Below are 26,876 nucleotides of genomic sequence, written 5' to 3'. Positions count from 1 at the left end.
TGAGGGGAGACCTTCTCCCCACCTCCACTGCCCTGACAGGAGGGTGCAGAGAGGTGGGTGATGGTCTCTTCAGCCAGGGGACAGGAGATGGGACAAGGGGAAATGGGCTCAAGCTGTGCCAGGGCAGGGTCAGCTCAGATGTGAGGGAAAAGTTCTTCCCTGGCAGAGTTGTGGGGCTGTGGCACAGGCTGCCCAGGGAGGGGGCTGAGTCACCATCCCTGGATGTGTTTAAAAACAGGGTACATGAGGTGCTCAGGGACATGGTTTAGCACAGGACTGGAATGGTTGGACTTGATGATCTTAAAGGTCTTTTCCAACCTTATGATTCTATGATATCTGCAGTTGGGAACTCTTGGGGAACAGTCCAAAACCTGCTCTTCTGTCTCAACAGAATGAATTCTGTATGAAACACTCCACAGTAACTAGGAGCATGATATTTAACGGTGTCTGACATCCTTATACGTCAAATGAGTCAGCACTTGATGTTGAAGGACAGATCACTCAGAAATGCTCTGCATGTCCTACATCTCAGACATATTTTTCACAGCTGGCCAGCTGTAATCTGAGAACAGTTTGAAGAAGTACTATTTCAAAACTGAGTATCAGGATCCTCCCAAACAGAAAAGCCTGTTCTAAGGTCGTTTCCCTTAGATCAAGAACCTACCCATCAATCAGAAGGAATAATAAAGGGGCATCAAGCCATCAATTAAGAACCAGCTTAAGAGGCTTGAAGAATGTGGTTTTAGTGCTACTTTTTTATGCACAACAGATACACTGCAGCTCAGAGGGGATATATTTCCAAACCTCCTTTTTCTTCTTTTAAACCAGAAGCCCCTTTTTTTTCCAGGTATGTGAAATACTCAGTAAAATATTTCTAGATTACAACCTATTTGAAAAACAACAACAACAACAAAAAAAAAGCAAAAAGCAGCAATTACAAAGTTTTACTTTCCAGTTATTTTTGAAAGCATTCAGGATAATTTAGACCACTCCTATGATTCATACTCCCTGCAGATGTCTGCTATGTCTGCTACATTTATCATGTACAGAAAATGTTATAACAAAAATCATTTAGCTCTCCATTTGTAAGATAGGAATATTTTTTATAAAAGGAAATAGCTGCTATGTATTTCCTGGACACACTGAGTTGAAAAAAAAGGGGCTGGATATGACTATCTGAAGGACTTCATGAACACTGCTCTGGTCCCAGCTGCAAAATTATACTTTGGTATTCCTGTACGGCTTACACTTTTCCTGTGTCATAATTAATTTTTCATTTAATTCAAGAAAGTCTCTCAAGAACAAACCCAGTAGTTATAAAACTTTCATTATATTAAATAAATAAAGGCAATAACTTAAGCTTCCCTTTTCTGATTGCACAATGTAGTAAAAAAGATGACGTATTGCAGTTACTGAATACTGTCTGACTTCCATAAATGGAAACCAAGCAGGCTCTTGAGATGTTGGTGAAATTATTTCAATGAGCAGATTCAGAGAACTCTGCATCCCAGGAACAAGGACAGGCTTTGACATGTAGAATATTGATGCTCCGAGACTCAATACGAAGGATCTTGTTAGTTATTATTTCTGGATGGAATGCAATGAATTAAGGATGCTTATCCACATAATACCACAGCATCAATGTTTTGAAAAAACATAGTGAAGAAACTATTTTCTTAAATTTTAAGAGTAAAACTGATGTCAGCTGTGTAAAGGAAACTTGCTAGTTCCTGGCTGGTCGCTGTTTCGGCGCTGTAGGCAGTGTATGGAGTTTTGAGCAGGGAGTGCTGACATAAGCTGAACCTCCCCAGATGTCAGAATCTACACAGTGTGCCTAATCCACTGACTTTTATTAAAGTCTTTGGCCATTAATTTTGTCTTTGTTTATGATATGAAAACAGGCAATCTCCTCCACAATCCATCCCAGGACTGAGAGCGCAGGCTGGACTAGCAGCAAATATGTAGCTTCTTAACAGAAAATTACTATTAATTTCAATTAACTGTGTAATGGAAGGGAAATTGGATCTTGCAAGATTACAAAAATCAATTATCCAAAGCAAATCCATATGTAGGTGTATTAGGTATGTCTGAATATGCACACATATATGGAAGAAGCTCATGGGAAATATATAAGTCTATATATACCACAACCCCCCCTAGATATTTTACTGAGTATAAAGTCACAGAATTGTAGGGATTGTAAGGGACCTTAAGAGATCATTGGGTCCAGTTACAACATTAAGACTTATTAGGCTTTCAATTCCTACCACACAGGAATCCACAAAAGATACTACAAACCAGGGACAACTTGCAACTGGAGGTAAGGAAATTCAGTGCTACCTGTGAATACAGGGAAATTTACCTAAAGAGGAGAAACAACCTTGACTCTGAAGTACAGAACTATGAGGGAAGCCTGTTGCTGCCTTAAACTTGACCCCAGTAATTAGTGTGAATTATCAAGAACAAAGCCATGACTTCCAGGCGAGCTATTAAGCTGTGTAGTAGAAGAACAAAGCCAAAGAGAAGATATCTAAAAACCTCCTGAAATCCAAACACATTCTCATAATTATTAGACATAAGAACTAAAAATAGGATGACAAACCATCCCATATAAATTCTTAGCCTTACAAAATGAAGCATTGATGTAGTTCTTTAAATAGATTATTACTTCCATAGATGATCCATATGTTTTCATTTTCTTCCAGGAGTTACATTAGCCAATTCTAATAAATTAAAATATGCCAACTTGGAAAGAACTGGTCAACAACCTAACTCCATGGGAAACCTATCTGTAATATTTTTTCTTTTATTGAGCTACAAAGAATTCAGGATCATGACTGTTAATAAAGGGAGATGAAATAGAGACAGCACAGAAAAATAACCCTTATTTTTGTTACACTGCCAAATGCATATCTCTGCAAAACAAGACTAAAACTAAATGTGATGGGATCAAAGCTCATTGTAACTCTATAGAAACCAGACTTGCTTGGGTTTTCATAGCGCTCTAGCTTAGGACAATTCAGCACTGACAGAATAATATGAAAACATAAGCACCATGTACATTCATTTCAAATCTTGCTCTCTCCTATATTTGTGTAATATCTAATGTTAATTTTACAAAAGTCACACAATTTACTGTCCTGAATCGTGGCTTTATTGCTACACCTTTAAATTATTTTCAAAGCTTCTCTCTAGATACTTGTTACATTGCAGGGGTAAAATTCTTAAGATGCTTTTTTCCTCATTTATCAATAGGGTTTTTTTTTAAAAGTAAGGAAAAAAAGAACAAAACCTGCCAACTATTCAACATTTGACCAACCTGGACATCAAATTAATGTAATCAACTTGCATTGAGATCAAATCTCCATCCTTTTGAGAAAAAGCCAATAAAACCAGACTACTCAGAGCTCAGTATTTTTTAGCCATAGCACCATCTTTACATTTGTGTTAAGTGGGGTGGTAGGTGAGGAGTAGTCATTGCACTTGTAGAATGTTTTCCTTAACTTCCTATAGATATTAGGCAATATTATCTAAATTTCCCTAAATTTTCTAAAAAATTTAATAGAATTTATAGCAAAATTAGACAGTCCATGGAGCAAGACACAAAATACAAACAGACATGTAACAGAATCATTCAAATATGCAAGCTGAAGTAGCTGCAATTTGTTCTGTAATAAAAGAGAGACTTTCTAGAATGTCCAGTCATTTTAAAAGATCAACTCACAGATTCATGCAGATAATTCCTTTCATTACAAAGTATTTGCTAAGTATAGTGATGAAATCAGGATGAAAGTAAATCAGAGAGCAAGATGTAGCAATCAAAGAAATATAATTTTGTTTATGAAAACAGACTGTAAATAAACATCACCAGATGAACAGAATTAATTCGGAAAATAACAACCAAAAGTTAAATCAAACTGATCAACCCCCATTAAAGGTAAATAAATCATTAGTGGGAGAAAATCTAAAAGGCCTCCCCAAAATAAATGCATAAATACATTCAGTGTTATTGAAATATACATTTGCTGTCTATCTTTGCTAATTTTTGTTGGCAATTTTGAAAGGATTAATTTGACAAAACTCCTTCACTTTAAAGTTATCCATCTACACTGTCCAAGGCACTGGGAAAGCAACCTGCCTTTGGAGCAGATGGGTATGGTCCATTATCTAAGATGCTTATGTGGGAGTGGAGTGGGGAAGGAGGAAATCAGTGAATTTCAGTCATTCTTACCATCTCTTACTGTGTAAATATTTTGACCTGATCATTAATGTCAAGGGAAGCATGCAGAGGCACAGGAAATAGCTTACATAAATGAACTTTTTAAGCACTGCCCTCCAAGTGATTAGACTCTGAAAAGCTGTGAACACCAGGAAGGCTAAAGTCTATCCATCAATACAGCCACCTTTACATTTTAACATATATATATACACTTTAAGATTAATCTTAACACATTCTGTGGGACTAATGATCACAGACACTAAAGCAGACAACAAATTCCAACATTTAATATATATTGCTTAGTATTCTGTAGGGTATCCACACTAATTTCTTTTAGATACATAATGCTATCAGAGTTAAAATGATTTAAATATAAAATACAAGTTACTAACATCTAAAAGTTACTTTTCTATTTGCAGTTTTCTTTTTTTAACGTGAAGCTGCTGGAACAAAAAGTATCCAGGTAGAAAGAAAAGAACAGGAGAAAAGAACATAGACTAACAGAATTTAATTGAATTACATCCCCAAACTGAACACACATGCTAGAGAAGAGTTAATGATATATATATCGCCTGATGGCTCCCTGAGGAGCAATTTGCCAATACAGCTCCATTACATCAGACATAATAAAAATGTCTATGTTGACCAGTAAAAGCCAGGTCTGGTTCTCTTCAAACTCCATCACTCTGGTGGTATGTGAATCATTCTTCCTTTCCCCTCAATACTGGCAAAGGTAGTTCTTTAGTAACTACTTAGATTTAATGTCAGGAAAGAAACTTTCATGAAAAATCATTACTTTTGAAGATAATAAATTATCATTTCTAGCTGCTAAAGAGACAAAAGCATCTGGCACTAGCTACTGTACACGTCTTTGTTTCTTTAAGAGTGGAGTAATAAACCAGGTAAAAGAACCCTTAATTTTATGAAAAAAATAAACCTATCTGCATTAAATTTTCAAAGAAAGACCACAAGCCTGTTTAATATTAAACACTGATTAAAAAATTACTAGTTTTCAGCTTGCAGGAGTTGGAACCATACTCATAGTAAATTATATTACATAATAACTAGCAAAAAAAAAATATGAGTAAGGCCCTGGGGATCAGCAACAAAAGCTGCGTGCTACAAAACTGCAGACATGCAGCAGACAAAGAAATCGAGTCTTTTTCTTCCTTTCCTGCTGCACCAGTCTTTGGCACATTTAACCATCAGCCTACATAGAGTGCAAAATGCAATTTAAATTGTTGGCTTCACCCACACAAGAGTGTATTTATTTCAGTTTACCACTTGCTGATATAACTTAGTGATCCCAGTACTCAGAAAGGAGATGGAAAGTGGTTGTGGAAAAATGTGGCACAGTTTAAAGTGCTGTTTTGAGAAGAAAATCCTAATGCCTAGCATGATTAATCAATATATGTTATGCAATGAAGATGTAATTAATGTGTAACTACTAAGATCACATATATTATAGGTCACTGTTCATTAAAGAGTGTTCCTAATCAGAATTGGCTTGTTTATATACTAATATAAACATGCTTGTCAACTTGGTACTTCCTAAGGAAAAAAGCTAACTAATAAAAGCATTGGGTATTGTTCTTCTACCTCATTTTTAAAGATAGGTTATTGCTACACACCTCTTGCTTTTTAGGGGTCTGCATTTTATGACTGCATTACAAGAGATGCTTGTAATTAAAAAAACGCACAGAAAAATTTCATGTCCTGGAAGCCAAAATATTACCCAACCCAAAATGTATTTTGAGGTGCAGCTAAACAGATCAAGAAGGCGACAGCTTGGCCAGATGCACCCAGTACAAAGGTGCTGGACATCATGACTAGTTTTTGTTAATAAAAATACCCACCTGTAACTATATATCCTCAGGAATATTTACTGTATCAGCAATACATTTGTACAATTCCTCACCTGCTATTTCTCAGAGCTGTTACTTACCCCAGTTTTATCGCACAGACGCAAAGTATGAAAAGACCCCACAGCAAATAATTCTCCATCCACAGCCCAGGCAAGAGAGGTTATAGGATACTCGTGGGGCTGGGAGCTGTACAGCAGACGTCCATAACTGTCCCAGACCTTTAAAACAGATTCAATACACATCTATATGGACATAGTTCGGGCATACCTTTACTTATTCTGGAGCTAGCATTTCCCTCCTGGTCACAGAAAGATACCAGGTTCTTTCAGTGCCTTTTTGTACAACTACTAAGATCACATATATTAAAGGTCACTTTTCATTACAGGTTGTTCCTAATTAGTACTGGTTTGTTTAATGAAACAGACTTCGCTTTTCTGCTATGGTAAATATTGCATTATTCTGTATAAAACATTTTGGACTAATAAGTTTTGTTTCCTGCAAATCACTGTCTATAATTAACCACAAGGTTTATTCTGTTTGTGCTTATTTCCAGAATCAGAATCCCAAGGTTGGAAAAGACCTTTAAGACCACTGAATCCAACCATTCCTGTCCTATGCTAACTCATATCCCTGAGCACTTCATCTACCCTTTTTTTAAACAGGGAAGGGGACTCAGCCCCTTCCCTGGGCAGCCTGTGCCACAGCCCCACAACTCTGCCAGGGAAGAACTTTTCCCTCCCATCTGCTCTGACCCTGCCCTGGGGCAGCTTGAGCGCATTGCCCCTTGTCCCATCTCCTGTCCCCTGGATGAAGAGACCATCGCCCACCTCTCTGCACCCTCCTGAACAACGTGAGACACATCTGCAAATATCCAAAGGTTTTTTTCTTACTGATTGAAGCCCATAGAATAGCAGGAAGCCAATTCAGAGAGTGAAGTAATTTGATTTTAACACTTTGATAATTTATTTTATTTCCTAATTGTGTATGTGTTTATCACAGCCATTATGCACTTAGAAAATGGCAGTGCCAACATATGATACAATTAAAAATAAGGTCCTACTTAAGGGAAGAAACACAGTATGTGCTTTTTTTCAATACAGAATATTCCAACCAAAAGATTTCCTAAAGGATTCAATAATGGCTCCTGTAAAAGAAAAAAGAAGCTGCAGCTTCTCTAATTTTATGTCATTACCTTTTTCAGTATATGCTAGAGCTCATACTATTCCAAGTAAACATTTCTGTATTTCTACATATTTTCTTTTCAGAGTTTGTTTCACTTGCACTTGATTTTATTCTGCCTTATTTAAAATATAATAATAAAACATTTATCATTTTATGCTACTAAACAGAGTGAGATGCATTTACAAAACATAAAACTTAGGGCAACAAGGTTTTTCCTGAAAACTGAAAGGCTTCTCATTTAAATTTGAGCTTCTAATAATATTAAAATTAGAAAATGTCAGACTGCCTGATTTTTTTTTTGTTATTTAATTTCCCCTAAAAGTTAACCAGTACACACCTTATATTTACAGTCTTCACCTGCAGAAAGAATAAGATCATTTACTGAGTTCCAATCAGTTTTTAAAATAAGTCCATCATGGGCTTTCCACTGAAATGGAAAAAAAAAAATTAAACATAGATGCAACAAGCCTGACAACTTCTGGTTTTAATATTTATCATTCTTCATGTTTATTATATTCAGTCACTCCAATGCAGATGAGGTTTTCCAACAGTACAAATGCAAAGATATTATCTCTTCTAGAGAAAAATAAATTAAATCCCCCCTAACTAAGGCAGAATGAAAGTGTAATGATCTCCACTAGAAGCATGTTCTAAATGATTGCTTCTGTATCTTTCTGCCTTTTTGAAACAAATGGAAAGGGAAAGACTTCAAGGCTTCTGCATCTTCTAGCTTTTTCTTTATTTACAAAAAGGGAAAGGCTTAGCCACATTCCCAAACAATACTTGCAGCAGAAATTGTGAAATATTTTTAGGTTAGAGAAAGTTTTAATATAAACATTTTGTCTGACAAAACTTCAGATAACTGAAAAGTTTTCACATGGAAGTGTAAGACAACCTTAATGTGTTAATGATACCTGCAAAACTTTAGCATTTGGCTGAAGAGGTTTAATAATCAGATGCTTCCCTGAAGTATAGAGAACTTTTTCAGAATCAGGTCCCCAGGCTACTGAGTACACTGGTGTTCCTGTAAACAGAAAGAAAGAAGAAAAAAACCCCACATTTATAACTTATCTGATAAAATAATGCAGAAACTGCTAGATCCACTTCAAAGTCATTCCTTAAAATCATACATCAAAAATTCAGGAATAGGAGAAAGCAAACTAGGGGCAGCCATGTGTCCTCTCCACCTGTCTGACTGCACTCAGGGCTGTGTTCACTGTTTCACTTCACGTTTCAGCCAGCCATGGGAGCAGCAGGAAGAGATGGACACAACACAAAAAGACAGCTTTGAGGGCGTTAGTTCATGCTCTGTTCCCTTCCAACACTCCTCAATGAAATAAAAATACATAGAGTGTGGTCCCGGCAAACCCGCTTGCCAGAGTAACTACAATATGATTAATTGAAAACCAACATATGGTTGTATCAAAGTAAGCCTGGCAGGTCAGGTAGATGCTCATCACACCACTACCAATCACCTTCATACTGTGGCTTTCATATTGCACCTCTCAAACCTCATTATCTCCTGCCACCTACCATGCTAATGATTTGTAAAACTTTTCATAACACACAACTTCAGAAAAGGAACAGTAATCGCTGCTTTTCACACTTAAATCTTTATTTGCTGATGCAATTTTATTCACAACTGTCACTTAAGAGATAATCAACATGACAACAGCCATCCCAATTCTTATCAACACACAGCAGATAAAAGCTCTTTTCACCTGTGATGGTGAGACTGAAGACAAATGTGGGTGGAAAAAGCTTTGTATTACACCTAAATTATTCTGTGTAAGATGTTTAAGCTCCATCATTAAGCCTCTGACAAAACCTATGTTTTTGTTTTGCTGCTCATATAAAAACCCCAAGTGTCCCCTGCACAAGCAGGTTATAAAACAAATGAAAAACAACACAACCAGAAAGAGTGGCCCACAGTCTCCACAGACTTTTCCCCAAATAACTGAAGACCTAGAAGATCTAGAATAAAGTTGTCTCTTCTGTTTTACAAACATGTTACATTGCAGTTTTCAATTAACTTTTTAATAAAAAATTACATGGAAATCTACACTTGCCAACTATGCAAATATTTTCCATAGTACTTGACAGGATTAGTCTCCCCTAAAGAAGAATCAAAGTACTGTGCTACTAGATTCTTTGCAAATAAAACTAAGCAAATTAAGTAAAGAGCATGTCTAAGCATTTCTTTTTTGCACAGCAAATGTCCTGTAGCAATGGGCAGCAAGTTTCAGTGTAGTCTCAGTATTACAAGACATGGAAACAGTGCATATAATCCTGCAAATATATAGCAAGTCCCCATCAGACCATGCTCTCTGCTTTCTGTAAAACTTGCTTCCACATCTTTGGAAATCAGAATGTTCGGCATCTGCTGAACTTCATATCGCCACTGGCACAAGTGAGGCCTTTCAAGAAGTGATTTAACTGTCTAAACACAAGCACTTAAGTGATAAGATGCAACTAGGGTCCTTTAAAGCACCTGTGTGGGGTTTCCAGGTGTATCACAGGACCTGAACAAAATCCATTTCCTGGAATGGTGTTGGAGGTTAGGTGGAACAGCCCAACGAACCCCAAATGGCAGATGTGCTTTAATACAACTGAATCGCATCCCCAAAAGTTCTATTTGAGAAGAAAGAAACTCCAGAAAGAATAACTGCTACAACCTCAACGTTGGGATTTGACAATTTCATCATTTTAGAAATGGAAAACGGAAAAAAATTCTCCTAAATTCTGAGATATGCACTTTTTATGGAGCCATGCATGTTTCAACTGATAAAAATTCGATCAAGCTACTTAAAAAAGAGAAAATAAACTATTTTGGGGTATATCTATCATTTACTGGAATAAAAAACCCCACAAGGCTTAAGAAATCCTCTTACAGGGCAAAATTTTCATGCACACTTTTGGCTTATTAAGTTTTATTTCATAAAAGGACTCAGGAGTATCTATTTACATGGTCATTTTTATGACAGTTACGTAACTTTAGTGATTGAGCTGCTGTATCAACTGTCCTCACATCATCTAGTATCTTACTACTTCAGCCTTCAAATTTTCTCTCTGAACATTAAAATCCTTAGTTTCTTACAGCCACGTCAACTCAGAACTGGATTTGAGCTTCCAAATATTCAAACTCCAAACTGAGACCTGGTGCCATTGCTCCTGAACATTTTTGTACTTAATCTTTGTTCTTTAAGGAAGGTGTTTATTTTATGTTACTTAGAAAGAGAGAATGATGTAATTTTTTAATTTATTTTTAACTCATCAGCCATTGTAGGAGACAACTCATAGAAACAGGCAACATATATTCAGTAAATCTGGCACCAGCTATTTTTCCTACTGGCAGCAATTTATGTTGAAAATGACATAAATTCTGTCACCAGCTGTACAGAAATTCTAAATAAACTCATTTTTGTCCTGCTCTAATGCTGATTTAACAATCAGAAGACTTTTATATTTAAACCAAATGTTTAACTTTTTTATGATGGCTGACTACTTAACCACAATTTCCAGGGCTTAACAGCAGGAGCTAAGTTAACTCATTTCCTTCTGCACTTAACAAGAACTTGGTTGGGAAAAGACTGCCAACACATTTCACTGACGTGGAAAGAAAAATTCAGCAGAACAGACAAGCTGCAGTGAATTGCATTGGTGATAAACAGCTTCAGCATAAAATACTCTCTGAGAAATCAGCAAAGGTGGCCTGAGAAATCAGAAGGAGGAACATCAGCCCTAAGCACACAGGGTGGGCTTCTCTGGGGCTACTAGCAGATGTTAATCCCCAATGAATCATTCCCCTGGCCAATACATACAGCAGATACTCCAGGAGCTACAGCACTATGTCTGTGTGAGACTTCACTTTCACCAGAGTAGAAACATCAATTGAGACAATTTTATGTCTCTCTGTGTTGGCACCAAAAAACAGGAGCAGCATTTGGAATACAGTTGTCTCCTAAAAGGAAGTTCCACTTCACAATAAACATGTTGTAATTAAACTGTTTACATTGCCACTATTGTGACTTTGCTTCCATTAAGCAATGAGGTAACCTATACACCAACTACTCCTACTACTCCTTGGTGTTTACCCAGCGTACTAGTCACTGGAAGCCCATCAGAAAGTCAGCAGGGCCAAAAGCTAAGTACTCAAGAAAGATATGGTCTGAAGTTTTACTAGATGACAAATTCAATTTGGAAGAAAGGTGACAGAAATCACTTTAAGATTGAAATCCATCTGAGATGAACTGGTAGAACATGTGGCACGGAACCAACAGTCTGTGGATAATTACATTTAAGTAAGCATGCTATTTTAAAATGGAAAGTCATTGCTTCACCAAGAATCAAAAAGCACATGCAGAGCAATGGCTTAGTCTGCACAATGTATGTGCATTTTCATAAAGGTTATGGTGATGTCCTTCATCAAATACTCTTAAATAATAGGCAACCAGTCTGGGGAAGGAGCTGGAGCGCAAATCCTATGAGAAGCAGCTGAGGGAGCTGGGGGTGTTCAGCCTGGAGAAGAAGAGGCTGAGGGGAGACCTTATCAGCACCTACAACTACCTGACAGGAGGGTGTAGAGAGGTGGGGATTGATCTCTTAGCCCAAACCACAGGTGACAGGACAAGGGGGAATGGGCTCAAGCTGTGCCAGGGCAGGGTCAGATCAGACATTAGGGAAAAGTTCTTCGCTGAAAGAGTTATCAGGTACTGGAACAGGCTGCCCAGGGAAGGGGCTGAGTCACCAACCCTGGATGTATTGAAAAGATGGTCAGGTGAGGTGCTCAGGGATATGGTTTAGTACAGGATGGGTACGGTTGGATTCTATGATCTCAAAGGTCTTTTCCAACCTAGTGATTCTGTGAAAGTAAGCTTTTGAGGAACAAAAGATAAAGTCATCCTGTGCATTTAAAATATGACTTTTCCATAAATAATTACCCATCTTGACTGGAGGTAGGGACACCAAAATAATTACAGGATGGAAGCAGGTGCTGTTGCAATGGAATAATTAGGGTGGATCCACGAGGTTTGCTTGCCTACCCAGAAGATATTCAGATCTTGGAGTAAGAGTAAGTTATCAGCAAAGCTGTCAGCTTCGCTGGGGGGGCCAACGTAAAGTAATAATCTTGATCATAGTGAGGAAGGCACACCTGCATTCTCCTTAGTTTTCAGGTTGAGCAATACTCTGTAGAGGACTTTGAGGGTTACAGAGCCAGCGTTTCGTGAACCTCAGTAGCAGCAATTTTAGACAGACATTTCCAGCGAGGCTACACAACTGTGGACTCAGTGCTGGTCCTGCTAACCAGATGTTTGGTCTGCAGAGGACTCTGTGCAGGTGGCAACACTGGCACTTACAGACTTCAAAGCTGCACTGGCAGAGCCATCTTTTCTTCCACATGTAGACCTTCAATACTGGATACATCCTGCTCTTATACAGTTCTGTGGCTCTGTCCAGAAGAGACACTTGGAGCACAACATCACAATCATCTCAGAGAAATCCTGCTTTAAGGATCATAATGATGTGTGTTAACAACATATCAAAGAGATCCATGAAAAAAAAATGACCTTATCAAAACATATCAACCATGTCACTGGGAAGCCCATAGGACTGCAAACAGCATTTTTTTGAAAAAAACTTTCAGTGAGGAATGAAAGATAAAATATTAAGATAATCTGTGGATGAAGAAGTGAGATCAGGCTCAAAGAAAAACACAGCCATAAGAGCAACACTCTATAGCTCAAGGGTAATGGCAGCAGAAGCTCTGGGGTCATGCTAACAACATTCTATGCATCAGCACGATGGAAGGACAGAGCACTCCATAAAAGTACTGAAAAAGCTAAAAAAGGGAAAAATGTATGTTCATGTTTTTGCAGTGAATAAAAATCTAAAGATGGAATAGGCATGTGGACCATCATCCAAAGATAAGAGCCTGGTAATTTATTTCTAATACAAAGAGTGGAATGAGTAGAAGGAATGCTAGCAATGGGAATCCTTTTAGTTCTCAGGAAGATGAGAAAGGAAGTGAGATATTACCTCAGACATGATAAACTTCTCTTAAACAACACAACAATTTTTGTAGAATCCTATCCTGATCCCAGGTATGTCAGTAGCTTACAGAATGGTTTGTGGGAATCTGATCCTAGGAAACTAAAGTTTAAAGGGTTTCTCACTTTCTTTCATAAAAGCCTCACAGGATCTTATCTTAAAACACAAATACAAGATGACACTTATTCCATGGGGACTCAGCAGTACATTTATACTGTACAGAAACCCTCAGGAATCAATAAAAATTCAGCTTGCATATCTCAAACTAGAATACGTCTCTTACTTCATAAGCTTCACTGAACCTCAGATAAGCAGTTAAACATAAAAGAGCTTAAAACAGGTCAACTGAGAGATAGTGAAGGGTGAGTGCTTCATCTTCTTTTTTTTTTCCAAAAATTACAGTTCAGTTGGCTTATCTTTTTACATTGTAAGCATGAAAAAAACACTGCATGTGAATATGAACTTCCTCAACAGAATTGAAATACACTTTACATTCACTCCTGTGGTTAAAATGCCTTCAACAGGTTGAAAGAATTTAGATAATTTGTTTTAGAAAGAGATAAGGGTCTGACATTTAACCCAACCCCAGGTGCATGTGGTTTCTTAAAAAATGTCAAAAGGTCACATGATCCCCATGTATGAAGTCTGAAAAACAAAATCTAGCTCAGTATCTTCACTGAAATAACACAAAAAATGTTAGAAATAATCATTATTAAAAAAATAGCACTTCTAAAATATCAAACATGATTTATAAATACATACTTGCAGCTTACACCATTGTGTTTTACAATAATGTGATTTTAAATAGACTTAAAAATAAATGGAATGCTCTGGTATGCATAAAACTGTAGTTACAAAGCCAAGATCAAGGTTAGGTCTCCATGGCCCCAGTTCAACAAAGAACTTAAGCACAGGGATCATTTCACTTCAGTACGACTGTTTGCATATATTAAAGCAGTTACTGGGTTAAATAAATAGATGAACCAAGGGCTGTTAAGAGTTTTAAAGTTCAGGAGAAATAACGTACACACATTTCGCATCTTTCAAGCATTCTTGCAATGCTTGAGAGGGTTTTTTTTTCAGTTTCACTGTAAGAGTCTGAGGCTTGGTCTTAAAAACTGGCTATTTTCTTTTTTTTAATTAATTCTTTAGACTCTCCAGAATCCTTAGGATGAAACTGAAACTGTTGTGCAAAAATGTTGCAACAATACTTCTAATTTGATGAATTTTTTAATCATCGTAATTAAAATTCAGTTCCGGGTGTATTTAACTATGATTTACATTTAATTTTAGGTAAATTTATCTTTAAAGAAACCATCACCACCAGATTCAGCATCTTTTATTTAAATATATTTCAAAATACACCACATTAAAAAAAATTCTAACGTCACTTTAAGAAAAATCAGCTTACCTTGCTGAGCCAGAGTGGATCTCAGCATTCCACTTTTAGACCAGATTTTCACTTGGCCATCTTCACCAACTGTAAAGTTACCACAGAAATCATCAACTAGAATGCAATAATAAATTTAATAAAGGTGACACTTGTATTTATCTAGGAAACACTAGAGCTAAAATAAGTCCAGATCATCTTACAGGTAAATATTGTTTACATAGTCTTCCCAACATGCAAACAGATAAAATATTAAGGAAAAAAAATATTTAAGACTGTTCTATTATCAGCAAGTCTCTTCCTCTCCTGAAAAGCCCTCTGTTGTTCTTACCTGAAGCTGCTCCTGGGAAGAGAAAGACCATCACTGTTTAAGTATCCCAAGTTCTGTATTTTCTGTTCAGCTTGGCTAGTATTTTTGATCTATTCAATGTCCCAGAGACTGATTAAATGGGGCTCTGAGGAGTCCAGAGAGAGTAGGAGCAGATTTTATGTAGTAAACTAGATGCTTCATGGTTGATAAATGGTGAAACTGAAAATACACTTCCATTTGGAAGGCTTAAATTTGGTAACATAGTTGCGTGTTAACAAGAAATGTAGTTTACTTATTAAAGGTTAAGTTCTTACACACTAGACAGCAGAGTTATGTGTGCATTAAGAACACAGACTTCCTGGTGTGCTATCATATTTAAAATGTACAGCTCTGGGCCTGCATTTAGGCCTCCCAGATTTAATTAATGGAAAAAAAAAGGGCACTTGGACACTTAATGCCATTTTTCCATTCAAAAGTAAGTAACTTACCAGATTTCAGGGTTTTGTATCTGGCCAGTGTAGCTGTTAAGTGTTTAAAAAGTGAAACATAAAAAAAAAAAGTCTTCCTTGTGGACATTTGACACTGTTAAAATAGAGCCATAAAGAATATTTCAACTGATACAGTATCATCAATGATTCACTCTTCCTCAAAGTGTATTTGTGCTCCAAGAGTAGTTGATCTTCTCAGAGCACGCTGTCTGGATATGGTGATGAATTCCCATACTCCCCACAAGTGTCAGGTTCTCTTTTTTTATAAAAAAGGGGGGGGAGAATGAAATTTTGACTTTTTCTTTGGAGAAGTTCCTGAGGCAAATCTGTCTTTAAAAAGAACAATATTTCTATCCCTCTGGGAATTCAGAGGAACATGCCAGACAGAGTTCCTTGAAGCAGCATTTTAGAGTCAGAGTCTGGAAACAAGCAGATCCAAAATTATCTTCAGTACTTCTGGACTGAGTTGGAATTTGTCCAGAGAAATCAGCTGTGCTAGATCAACAGGAGGCTGCAGAAAATTCTGACACCACCAGAAATCCCACAAAGAAGTCTATCACAGGAAATTTAATTAGTTTCCCCTTAAAATCAGGATAGAAGTTTTGGACAAAAATGCCAAAAGCAACTAATTACCAAAAGATTTAGGATGAAAAGACATGTAAGATGCAGACACTGGGAGATCATTCTCCCAGCCTCAACAGAGAAGAGTCAGACTGCAGCTGGATCTACATCATTCCTAAGAATAAAGAAAAGAGAAGCATGGGAACATTCAAGATGCTCATGAGGCCGCAGTAAACTTTGCTGGCTAAAAAACCCCAAATATCATGTGAAGGGATATAAATCTACCAATTTAACAACCTTTTTTTTTGTAACTGAGAAGAAAAAATAATAAATCAAAGATTCTCCTTCATGAAGTACAGAACATCCACAAAAACATCTAAGCACTCTGATATTAAAAATATTTACTTTCAAGTAAATAGAGCATCTAATAAACAGGATCACTAAAAAGGATGTATGTTTTTATTAGATCTTCTATTAATTAAAATAGAAAACATTATTCTAAAACAGTATTAATCAACTAGTACAAAATTAACTTCTGTTAAACAAGGCAAAAATAACCCCAGTTATAACAAAGACATAATTACGTAACTTATTACAGCTAACTTTGTTTATATGGTTGATTTTGTGTTTCCACTTCCCCCCCCCCTCTTCTCATGAGAATTTCAAGCCAGATCAGTGTGTGAATACTTAATAGATTCGGTTTTATTCATTCAAATTCTAAGTAACTGCTATATAAACGATGACATTGAGGATTACACCATCTAAACAGGTCAAAGATTACATCATTTTTCCCAAACATCCTACTGCATTTATCCCATAGAACAAAGTATTTACACTCTGCACATTTTATTAGAAACACTCTCTTTGAGATATTTTGCTCAATATTATATTTTAGCTCCCTTACATTTCTTCAAGCTTGGTAATTTTGTATATTAAAAACCCAAAAGACTTTACTTTGAAAGAGCTCTCCTGTTATTTTAGTTGCCAAAACACTTGATGGCTTTAAGAATGCTTACCTGTAACCAGTGCTGTTCCTTCATAATTCCACCTTCCAGCGAGCACAGCTCCACAGTGAGCCTCTACACTTTTCTCTACTCTTCCTAACTTTGAAATCAAGTGGAACTTCCCTAAACAAAAGTTGAAATACAAATAGTTACTCTAATTTCATGAATTGGCATTTACAACTGTAACAGTGTTCTCTTCTGTAAAAACACACACATACAACAAGACAAGTAACCAACAACAAAGAGCAAAACATGCAATTTATGTTGTTCACAGCTACAATTATCCCAAACAAATGAGCTTTTGCAGAACTACTTGTAAACTAGCTAGTCTTGTATTATTTCCCTCTTTTTTGTATGTATAATCTTTGTTTTGCCTATTCATTTTTTCTTATGTCCCTCCAAAGTTTGCATGTTTCTCTGGGGACAACAAACTGCCTGATGTTATTTCGTTGTCTGAAAGCTAACAAACAGAGATCTTCATGCTGCAGCCCCGGAGAGCCCTTGTGGGGTTTTATTTAAGATCTGAAAAACCACTCAACACCAAAAGGATAATGGAAAAGCTAGAACAATCTGACCGTCGGTGAGTACGTTGCTCTGAGGAAGCATTACTGCTTGCACTACAGAGCTGTTATGGAAACTCACAGAAGCCAAAAACAAAGCTATTAATGATTTCAACAGAAGCATGAGGAAGTCTTTCTTTCCAAATGAGGGATGTTGCTTAAATCCAGGAAGATCAAATTTAAACTGGACCAAAGAGCAGACAAAGGAGGACTTGGAAACACGTGGCAGAACAAACACATGGCTTACAATAGTTGGGAGATTCAAATTAACTGCTTTAAACCCAAAACTCTTTTAAAATTATTTTATCTCATCTGCCAGTGAGTGATTATAAGCAATTTCCAGTGTGACCAGAATTCTTCAAGGTAACAGCACAGAGATATCTCACCCTAAGTGTGTGCTCTGTCATTTCAATGGGATAATTTTTCCATTAATAACATCCTACTTGGGAATATGAGTTATAAAAACACCCCATACCTGATGAGCCAGAGCTGGAAAACAAATACCAGACTACTTCAGTAAAGGACCACATTATCAAGACCACTATTGTGTGTAGGTGATGCAGAGTTAACTAAGAACTGCCTGGAGGGTAAAAACCTGACATCACTGCCCTAAATGTGCCCTGAAATCACAGTAGCCAGAATGGCAAAATTTACCTGGCCAGAACTGCCACAAGCTTGAAATAACTTTTATTGCATGCACGTTTTATTTTGCACTTCAATTTAATAAAAAACACAACAAACATACAGAAATACCCCACATAACCCAAAAGCCAGACTAAAACAAACCAAAAAAAGGCATTCTGGTGATCTGTCAGTAAATAACCACAAAGCATACATCAGGGCTCTCAGCGTTGTTCAGATTAATACAGCCCCACTTTGTCTTCATTTTACTTTTAAGTACATAAACAAGAAGGAAGAATCATCCAGCTAAGTCCTTGCCAATGCAAGATTTCAAAGCAAAAGGGATTTTTTAAAAAGCATATTTTAAATAAATCCATTTATTTGAGCAGACCCCTTTAAATATCATACACAACTGTACAGTTTTGCTTTTCTTTATCACTTACCTACCAGAGTGCTCTGAACACCTAGTAAATCCCAGTTTTTCTGAATGTGCAGAACTAGTATTACTAAGACCACTTCTTCCTCATTCAGTTAACTTTTAGATTCCTAAAATAATTCAGTACTTGTATTCTATATTTAATGCATTATGTTATTTTACTATTATAAATATATATTTTATATACTTAATGCATTGATTATTTTATAGACCATCTTTCAGGACTGAGACCCTAACTTTTCAAGTATCCAAACAACTGGATTCACAAGAACTCAATGTGTAAATGCTATTTTCTCTGATTAAATTGTCAAAATGACCTCCTCTGGTTTTAAAATATAACACTAAACCCAGTATTTTATTTTCTGATGATCTCTCTTTTTGGATGCATAGTGTACTTGTTCAGACTGAAACCAAGACCTTTTTCACTGTAGAATACTTAAGCCTGATCTGATCAGAGGACTGTGAATACTCTCATGTCATCATCTGTTCATCATTAAGTGGCTGAGCTCTTCATAGCTATTATGAACATATTTCACTAATCTCCCTTAGAAAAAAAAGAAGAAAGAAGAAAATAAAAAAGGAAGGAAGAAAGAGAGGAAAACAAAAACATAAGAAAAATTAAAAAAGAGGAGCTAACATACACAGAGGTTAACTCAATGGCATCCAACATTTTTCAGGATCTAAACTGAAGGATTCAGAAACACTTTTTAAGGATGCAAAGAACACTATGGCATTTTATGTAGTGAAACAATAGCTTCCACTGACTCAGGTAGAATCCACGACCTCAACACTTTTGGAAGCAAATCTCTCAACACAGAAGAGAAAAAATAAATTAAAATTAAAGAACAGACAGCTGGCAAGCAACTGAATACTTTGAGTAGGTCACATTAGCAGGAAAACAATGGGCCACATCCCAGAGTGCAGGATAAAATCCACTTAGACAGGGAAACATTCAACTCCACTATCAATCTTTTGCATCCTTCCCCACTCCACATTCTCTTACTCCTCTCACAAGGTATTTTTCAAACATGGATCTAGAATCTTTACTTCTGCAACTTCTTTACTTATCCAAGGTGTGAATTTACACCTGATGACAGTCAAATGACATGACTCAGGCACTGCTTTTTTCCCCCCCTGCATTCACAAGACTTCAATGGATTTCTCTGCCTTCTATTCTTCAACTTCACACTGAGGTAATAGATGCTTTCCAATTAGAAATTGCTGCCTTACAATTAAGAAAGGGAAAATTTTAGCTGTATGCTTGGAGCAGACACAAGTGATTCAACATAATCTTACTTTATATCTCAGATTTGTACAGTACCATTCCTTTATTTTTTTTTATTAAATACTGAAGCCAGAAGTTTCCCTCAATCTTAAAATGACTCTCCAGTTTTGGAAGAATTTCAAGTGGGAGATTAGCAGCCTATTCAAATACAGAACATAAACCATGCATGTTTTGTTCATCACTTTTCAGACTCACAAACGTTGAGCTAATGTAAAATTATCAATAACGTAAGTTGAAAAAATGAATCTATTCACTTATGATTTGTACTTAATAAACAGTGTAAAGCTGAATATATTCTTTATTTTTGTAAAAAACAGCAGCAACAGGATCAATGGAAGTAGGAAGTAAAAGAATAATATAATATTCCACAAAAGATGCAACTCAGAAGAAAACCCAAGAGGATTAAATTTACATTTACTCTAATTTCACAAACATCTGGAATTTAACCAGGAATTGATGAAACCCTGTAAAGACATTATACTCCATTTCCATTGGAATCAGCAAGTTTCCAGGAATCCTTATCACAGAGATGAATTGGCTGTTGCAGGAAAACTCCAGGCTTGACACATGTGGCATACTATATAAGTAGCACTTCAACAAAATATTTAAGTTTTTTAAAAAATAGAAATGAATCAATACATTTTTCATGCACTTTTACAATGCAATAATCCACTTGCATATACAAAAAGAAATCTACAAATTCTCTCATTGAAAGTGAAGTGCTAAATTAAATGAGGAGATAAAAACTTGGAAATAAGAAATTAGGTTAGCACTGGTTTGTATGTCTGTGTCACTGGAGTAAAAGAACCCACAGCCCCAAAACAAACTATGTTTTTTGGCAAATCCACATGAACAGTCTTCCAGGTATTGAATATTCAGGATAAATTTATTCACCAATGCTAAGAGCTTATCCTGTAGCTGTAACAACAACTAGGCTAAAAATCCCTGCAAGAAAGAAGATACAGCCCTAACTTGTGAAGATCTCAGGTTTTGTGAACTAATTAAGGCAAAAAGAGCTCATTCCATAAATAAGAGCAAACTAAATCAGCCTGTGTTGGGGGACTCCCAACTGCCTAAGAAGGGGCTCCAGCTGAATATTTCCCTTCACTGAGGGCAGGCATAACAACTCCTCCACGCATGAAACACCTGCAGCCCATGTCACAGAGGGCATTTTCCATCACATAGCTGCCTCATTCCATAACACCCACCCAGGAGCTCCAAAGGTACCTATTTCCTGCCAGCCAGTCCCCCTGCAGCACCCATCATGGAAGTCTCATTTTCTCAGGGAACAGAATTTAAAGAAAAAACCCCAAAGTTCCCTCATCCTGTTTTGTTGACATTTAGCACTCATAAACATGTAAACAAATTGGGATTTACTCTGGTCACTTAAACAGAAATGACATTTTATCTTCCTTCTGCAATATTGCATGTTATCTTCCTACCACAGAGTATCTACTGCTCTGGAATAATCAAAAAGTAGTTACTTTTAATAGCAATTCACCCAGCAAAACTCAGTTCTATTTTGCACTGTGCTATGCCTTCAAATGAAGGACAAGAATAGCAATGAAGGCCCCAGATGTCCAGAGGGAATGCAAAGGGCTGAATAATAACTCTACTCACTGAACAATACAAAATTATCTAACAATCATCAGGCTGCCTTGCAAAACTAAAGGATGTGCTGTCCTGGGAAAGGGGGAAGTTCACGGACTGCAGACTTTGATCAGACAATACCTATCCCAGCTACACCACCATTAAGATGATAAGCCTTAGGGATGTGCTGAGAACCAGACAATTTGGAGAGCCTAAAGAGGAAAGGAAAAAACAAACCCTAAACCTGCTCTACAATAAAGTTGGCAAAGATAGCCAAAACAGTTTATGCTGCATGCAAGCAAGAAACAGCTGCATTAAAAGAAAGTGAAAGTTAATCAAGCTGATCTCCAAAAGCTGGACAATGAAAGAATTGATACTCTTAATAGCATAAGAATTCCACCAGAGATAACTACATGACCATCTACATGCTTCACAGACTTTTTTTCTCATTCAGTAATCTGTTCTCTTTTTTCCTTTTACTTTTATGGAGCAGACAGAATTTTTCCTGACCTTCCTCTCACTATGTCTTGTAGCTGAAATCTTTATAAAATGCTTCATTATCGCTAGAATCATAGGATGATCACTTTAGATTAGGCAAAAAAAGTTTGGTAACAGTTATAAGCAAATGAACACAAAAGTCTTTCTGAGGAAAATGCAGACCAACATTAAAGGACTGGTTTAGAATTTGTTGGTCATACTGTGGTGGTTTGACCCTGGCTGGAGGCCAGATGCTGACAAAAGCTGTTCTGTCACTCCCCTTTTCAGCTGGGCAGGGGAGAAAATAGATATTGAGAGGCTCAGGAGTCAAGATAAGGACAGAGAGAAATCATTCTGCAATCAGCGTCACAGGCAGAACAGACTCAACACAATAAAAAACCCATCTAATTTATTACACACACAAACACACACACACAGAAACCAGAGGACAGTGAGAAGCAAACCCAAACCTTAAAACACTTCCCCCCCACCCCTCCCTTCTTCCTGGGCTCAACTTTATTCATAATGTCTCTCCTTTCCTCCCCCCCAGGTGTCACAGGGGGAGATGGGGATGGGGGTTTTGGTCAGTTCCTCAAGAGTTGTTTTTCTTCTTAGCAGGGGGGACACTCCTCTCACTCTTACCCTGCTCCAGAGTGGGGTTCCACCCATGGGAGACAGTCCTTCATGAATTTCTCCAATGTGAGTCCTTTCCCGCAGGGTTTTGGGTCTTCACCAGCTGCCTCAGCATGGGTCACTGCTATGGGGTGCAGTCATCAATCACAGAATGTCTCTCAGCCTCAGACTGCTCCAGCCTGGTCCTCCATACAGTCACAAGTCCCCCCAGCAAACCTGCTCTGGCCTGGGCCTCTTTCTCCACGGACTGTAGGTTCTGCCAGGAGCTTGGTCCAACACAGGTCACAGCATCTTCCAGATGTCTCCACCTGCTCCAGAGTGGGGCCTCTCCACGGGCTGCAGGTGGGATCTCTGCTCCTCCTCATCTTCCATGGGCTGCGGGGGACACCTGCTCTACCATGGTCTTCTCCATGGGCTGCAGGGGAATCTCTCCTCCGGCACCTGGAGCACCTCCTTCCCCTCACCCTTCTTCACTGATCTTGGTGTCTGCAGGGTACATCATCTCACTCCCTACTCTGGTGGCACAAAAAGAAAGCTGCTTGCAGGTTCGTTTTCTTCTTAACTACGTTATCACAGAGGCACTACCACCATGGCTGATTGGCTTTGGTCAGCAGCAATTCCAGCTTTGAGCCCAGCTGGTGTTTACTCTGGCCTAGGGGAAGCTTCTAGCAGCTTCTTGCAGAAGCCACCCCTGCAGCCCCCCCTCCTCCACAAAAACCTTGCCATGCAAACCCACAACAATCAGAAATACACATGTGAAAAATGAGAAACAAAAGGAAAGGAGAAAAAAAGCACAGAATCAAGAGTGTTGGCTGACCTACCAAAATCCTGCTCTAAAAAGCTCCACTTCCACCTACCAGAAATTTATGTGTTTAGACCCAGCTGCCTAAAATTCAGAGTAAAATTTAGCACCAATTATTACAGAAATTACGATTCTACTTGGTAAAATTTCTTTCCTCATCTCGCCCATGTATAGCTAGAAAGCTATAGGGAGCCAGCTTTCAGAAACTGACCAAAGATGTCCTGCTTTTGTTCCAAAAGTTCAGCATATTTATTCCTTAGGAAGTACTGAACATCTTGAAGAAATCTTAGCCTCCATTCTGTGAGCTGAACTCTCAGCCCTACTAATTTTTAAGTGCAACTATTGCCAAAAGTCAGAGAAATCACCAAAATTTCATGCAAGGAATGAATTTCCTCTCCCTTCTTCAAACACGCATTGCTTCTCTCCACCTGCAGAGAAAGCCATGCTGGATGCATCAGCTCCATACTGCTAATGCCCAGTAACAAGCCTTCTGTTCCCAATCAGGCTCACTGTTAGGCTAGCCAAAAGCCTACAGTAAGTTCTCCTCACCAAAGAAAACATACTAGACCCACAAATCCAAGGTTCTGGCCAAAACACAAGCAGAAGTAAGCTGGGAAACATCCATCCATCCATCAATCCCATTAAAACTATCAATAGGTCCCTGTGAAAGCTATCAACAGAGTGATGGGCAGATGGCCATTATTATCCTGATGGAAACTCTACAGCAATTGACTGTGATCCCTTCAGCCTGAAAAAGCTGGCAGAGATTCAGGACAGCACATTGCTTTGAGTTCAGCATTGAGAAACTCCTATCACTACCACTTGTGCAGAAATACAGCTTTACCACCAGGATCTTTCACCTCTGACAAAAGAATACAAGCTAAGTTTAATATGTTGATGCAGTCTGCCTCTTTGTGGCACATAATTACTAATACCAGCAAGATAATTTAATTTACTTACTGTGGAACCTTCAACTGCATTGAGTAAAACACAAAGGTAAAGAGTTAGGATTGGCATAAGGACTGTCCAGTTTCTGAGAGTGAGTCACACAGGTCTTCCAAGTCACCTGCATGCCAAGTTCTTGGATGTAACACATGAAAGTATCAGAACTCATTCACAAACTAACACACCAACAACCTCAATGTAATCTAGAAGATTTTATAGAATATCAACCCCTTTTTAAAATTGGTAGGAGAAATAGTTCTACATGAGCTACAGTGTTTCCACACCATGGGCTCTTTGTAACAGAAATACAGGGGAGGACTGTTAAGAAAATTGATTTTTCCTATTATGTTTCATATTTAAAGCTACACTGTCATGTATTTGAGTGACATAAGCACAAAGCAGTATAAAATTATAAATACTATAAATTGACTTACCATCGGAGCTTGTTAGAACAAAGATCTCAGCTTGGGACTGCTTCTTCCCACCTATGCTTCTGGGAAACCAGTGAAGATCTATGGGATAAATGTCATCTGGAAGTTTCACTACTCGAGTTGTCTCGCTCGTTAAAAGGTTCCATTTCATTATCTGGTGATCATCACTGCAGGAATACAGCTCGTCAGCTGTAGTCCATCCCACACAGCTAACTAATTCTTTATGTTTAATTAAATTAAGGAAGTCTAAAAATTGTAATTATTAATAGTAAGTTTACAAGATATCTAGGCTATACAATACTGAAGGAATGGTACAGAAATTATTTAGAAAAGACTATATGAAATATTTTATATTAAAAATATAATTCTTTATTCTTTTTTGCTCTTTTGTGTCACGAGCAGGTAGAAATTCAGCAAAAATTAAAGCAAACTATCATGTAAAAATATAATTCTTATTCTGATGCATACTCATTGAAAAATAGCTGCAATGTCCCCCAGAAAGGTCTTAGTGCACAATGCAAGTGCAAAACACTGAACTATCACTCAAATGTGTCAGCTTATTAACACCACATCATATATAAATTGTTGACATATCTAATTTATTAGGAGGAGAATAAAAATTTCGTTTACATCTGCTGCAAGCATGTCTTAGTACAAGCAAGTAGATATATCACTACTTCTATTTACTGTGTGAGAAAGCTTTTAACTTATCACTACCAATAAGGAAAAGAAAATCTCAAAACTTTCTAGCCAAACATTGATAGCTATCTAGAATTTGTGAATATTTTAGTCTGACGTCTATGATACAGAAATCCATTCTGGAAAAGGATCTCTTAGGAAATAACACGCTGTTCTAGGGTTTGTTCTGAGACAAAGGATATGCTTTGGTTCCTTTAGAAGTGAAGTCTTCAGTCTCATTTCAGTTGTTCAGATGGAGCATTAAGAAAAGAGTAACTGTAATAAACTGTAATAAACCAAAACAAACACATATATAAGCAGCTAAAATTAAAAAGAAACTAACACCAAAATAAAAAGTTTTGAAGTGATGTTATGATAGTACTGTGGAGAAACAAGCACCAAAACAGACCTGAGTTTGAAGAGAATTCTGTTTGTACAGTACCCACCTGTATATGGAAATAACCCCATTGTGACACAAGATACTGTAGCGCAACCCGGCAATTCCAGAAACTGCTACACCTGGTCCCTTCCCTCTTGTGACACCAAAAGCCTTTAGTGTCTGTGCCTGGACAGGGCAGAGGCTCTGATTCAGGTCAAAATTTATTTTATCCTTCAGGATGGAAAGTGAGAGCAAGAGGATGGGAGCAGATGGCATACTCTGAGGAGAGCATGATGCTGCACAACGTGGCATTCTGATCTTCTGGCGTTTTTTCACCATGAAAATTACTGCATGCCAGACAGTTACTGTGCAAAATATAAGCAGCATTAAAAGGAGAAAAGTCCTAAACCATATCATTTTCTGTGTGCAAATGATTAAGTTATTTTCAACCTTACTTTACATTGACAGACGCACTGAAGTTATTTTATTTTTGAAAAAATTATTTGACACTTGAATGCTTAATTTCCTTCTCCTACCCTTATCCAAAAAAAAAAACCCAAATGGGTAAAGCATTTTAAAGGGACCTCTGTCTGTGATAAACTTTCCAAGTAGCCTTTCAATCACATCCTTGACTTCTGTATGGTGGTAATGCTTTTGTCCAGCATTTATATCTATCCGCAGTGTTTTTTGCTGATGAGTTACAGGCTTAAGTCTCTGTGCCACAAATTCTAAAACTAAATCCTCAAACATAAACCTTACTATTTGTATACAGCAAAGAACAGCACGGAGGGAAACAGCAGTAGGGATTTCTTCTCCCGTTTAATGTAAGTATTTCTCCTGCTTAACAGAACATCTCACGTTTATTGGCATGCACAGATCTTACCACCGACTTTCTGTGCACATCACAACTTGCTGAGCCCACCTTTGCATTTGCCACTTCGTAGTTTTTAATTGTTTATTTCTCACTTAAGA

The 26,876-nt window shown here is 37.4% G+C and overlaps 1 protein-coding gene across 1 annotated transcript in view; it reads right to left on the bottom strand.

The window, feature by feature from the left end:
• Nucleotides 1–17,117, bottom strand: part of IFT80 (intraflagellar transport 80) — a 39,131-nt gene extending 22,014 nt beyond the window's left edge. Inside the window, exons 1-5 of the mRNA XM_084267360.1 lie at nt 17,080–17,117; nt 14,726–14,794; nt 8,181–8,290; nt 7,604–7,693; nt 6,165–6,302 (exon numbers count right to left, since the gene is read on the bottom strand). Coding sequence (XP_084123486.1) covers nt 6,165–6,302; nt 7,604–7,693; nt 8,181–8,290; nt 14,726–14,753 — 366 coding nt within the window. The 5' untranslated portion in view covers nt 14,754–14,794; nt 17,080–17,117. The remainder of the gene's footprint in view (nt 1–6,164; nt 6,303–7,603; nt 7,694–8,180; nt 8,291–14,725; nt 14,795–17,079) is intronic.
• Nucleotides 17,118–26,876: the final 9,759 nt, after the last annotated feature.

This window comes from Gallinula chloropus (assembly GCF_964237585.1).
Source record: "Gallinula chloropus genome assembly, chromosome: 8".
Lineage (NCBI taxonomy): Eukaryota > Metazoa > Chordata > Aves > Gruiformes > Rallidae > Gallinula > Gallinula chloropus.
This window is presented reverse-complemented; position numbering and strand designations above follow the sequence as displayed.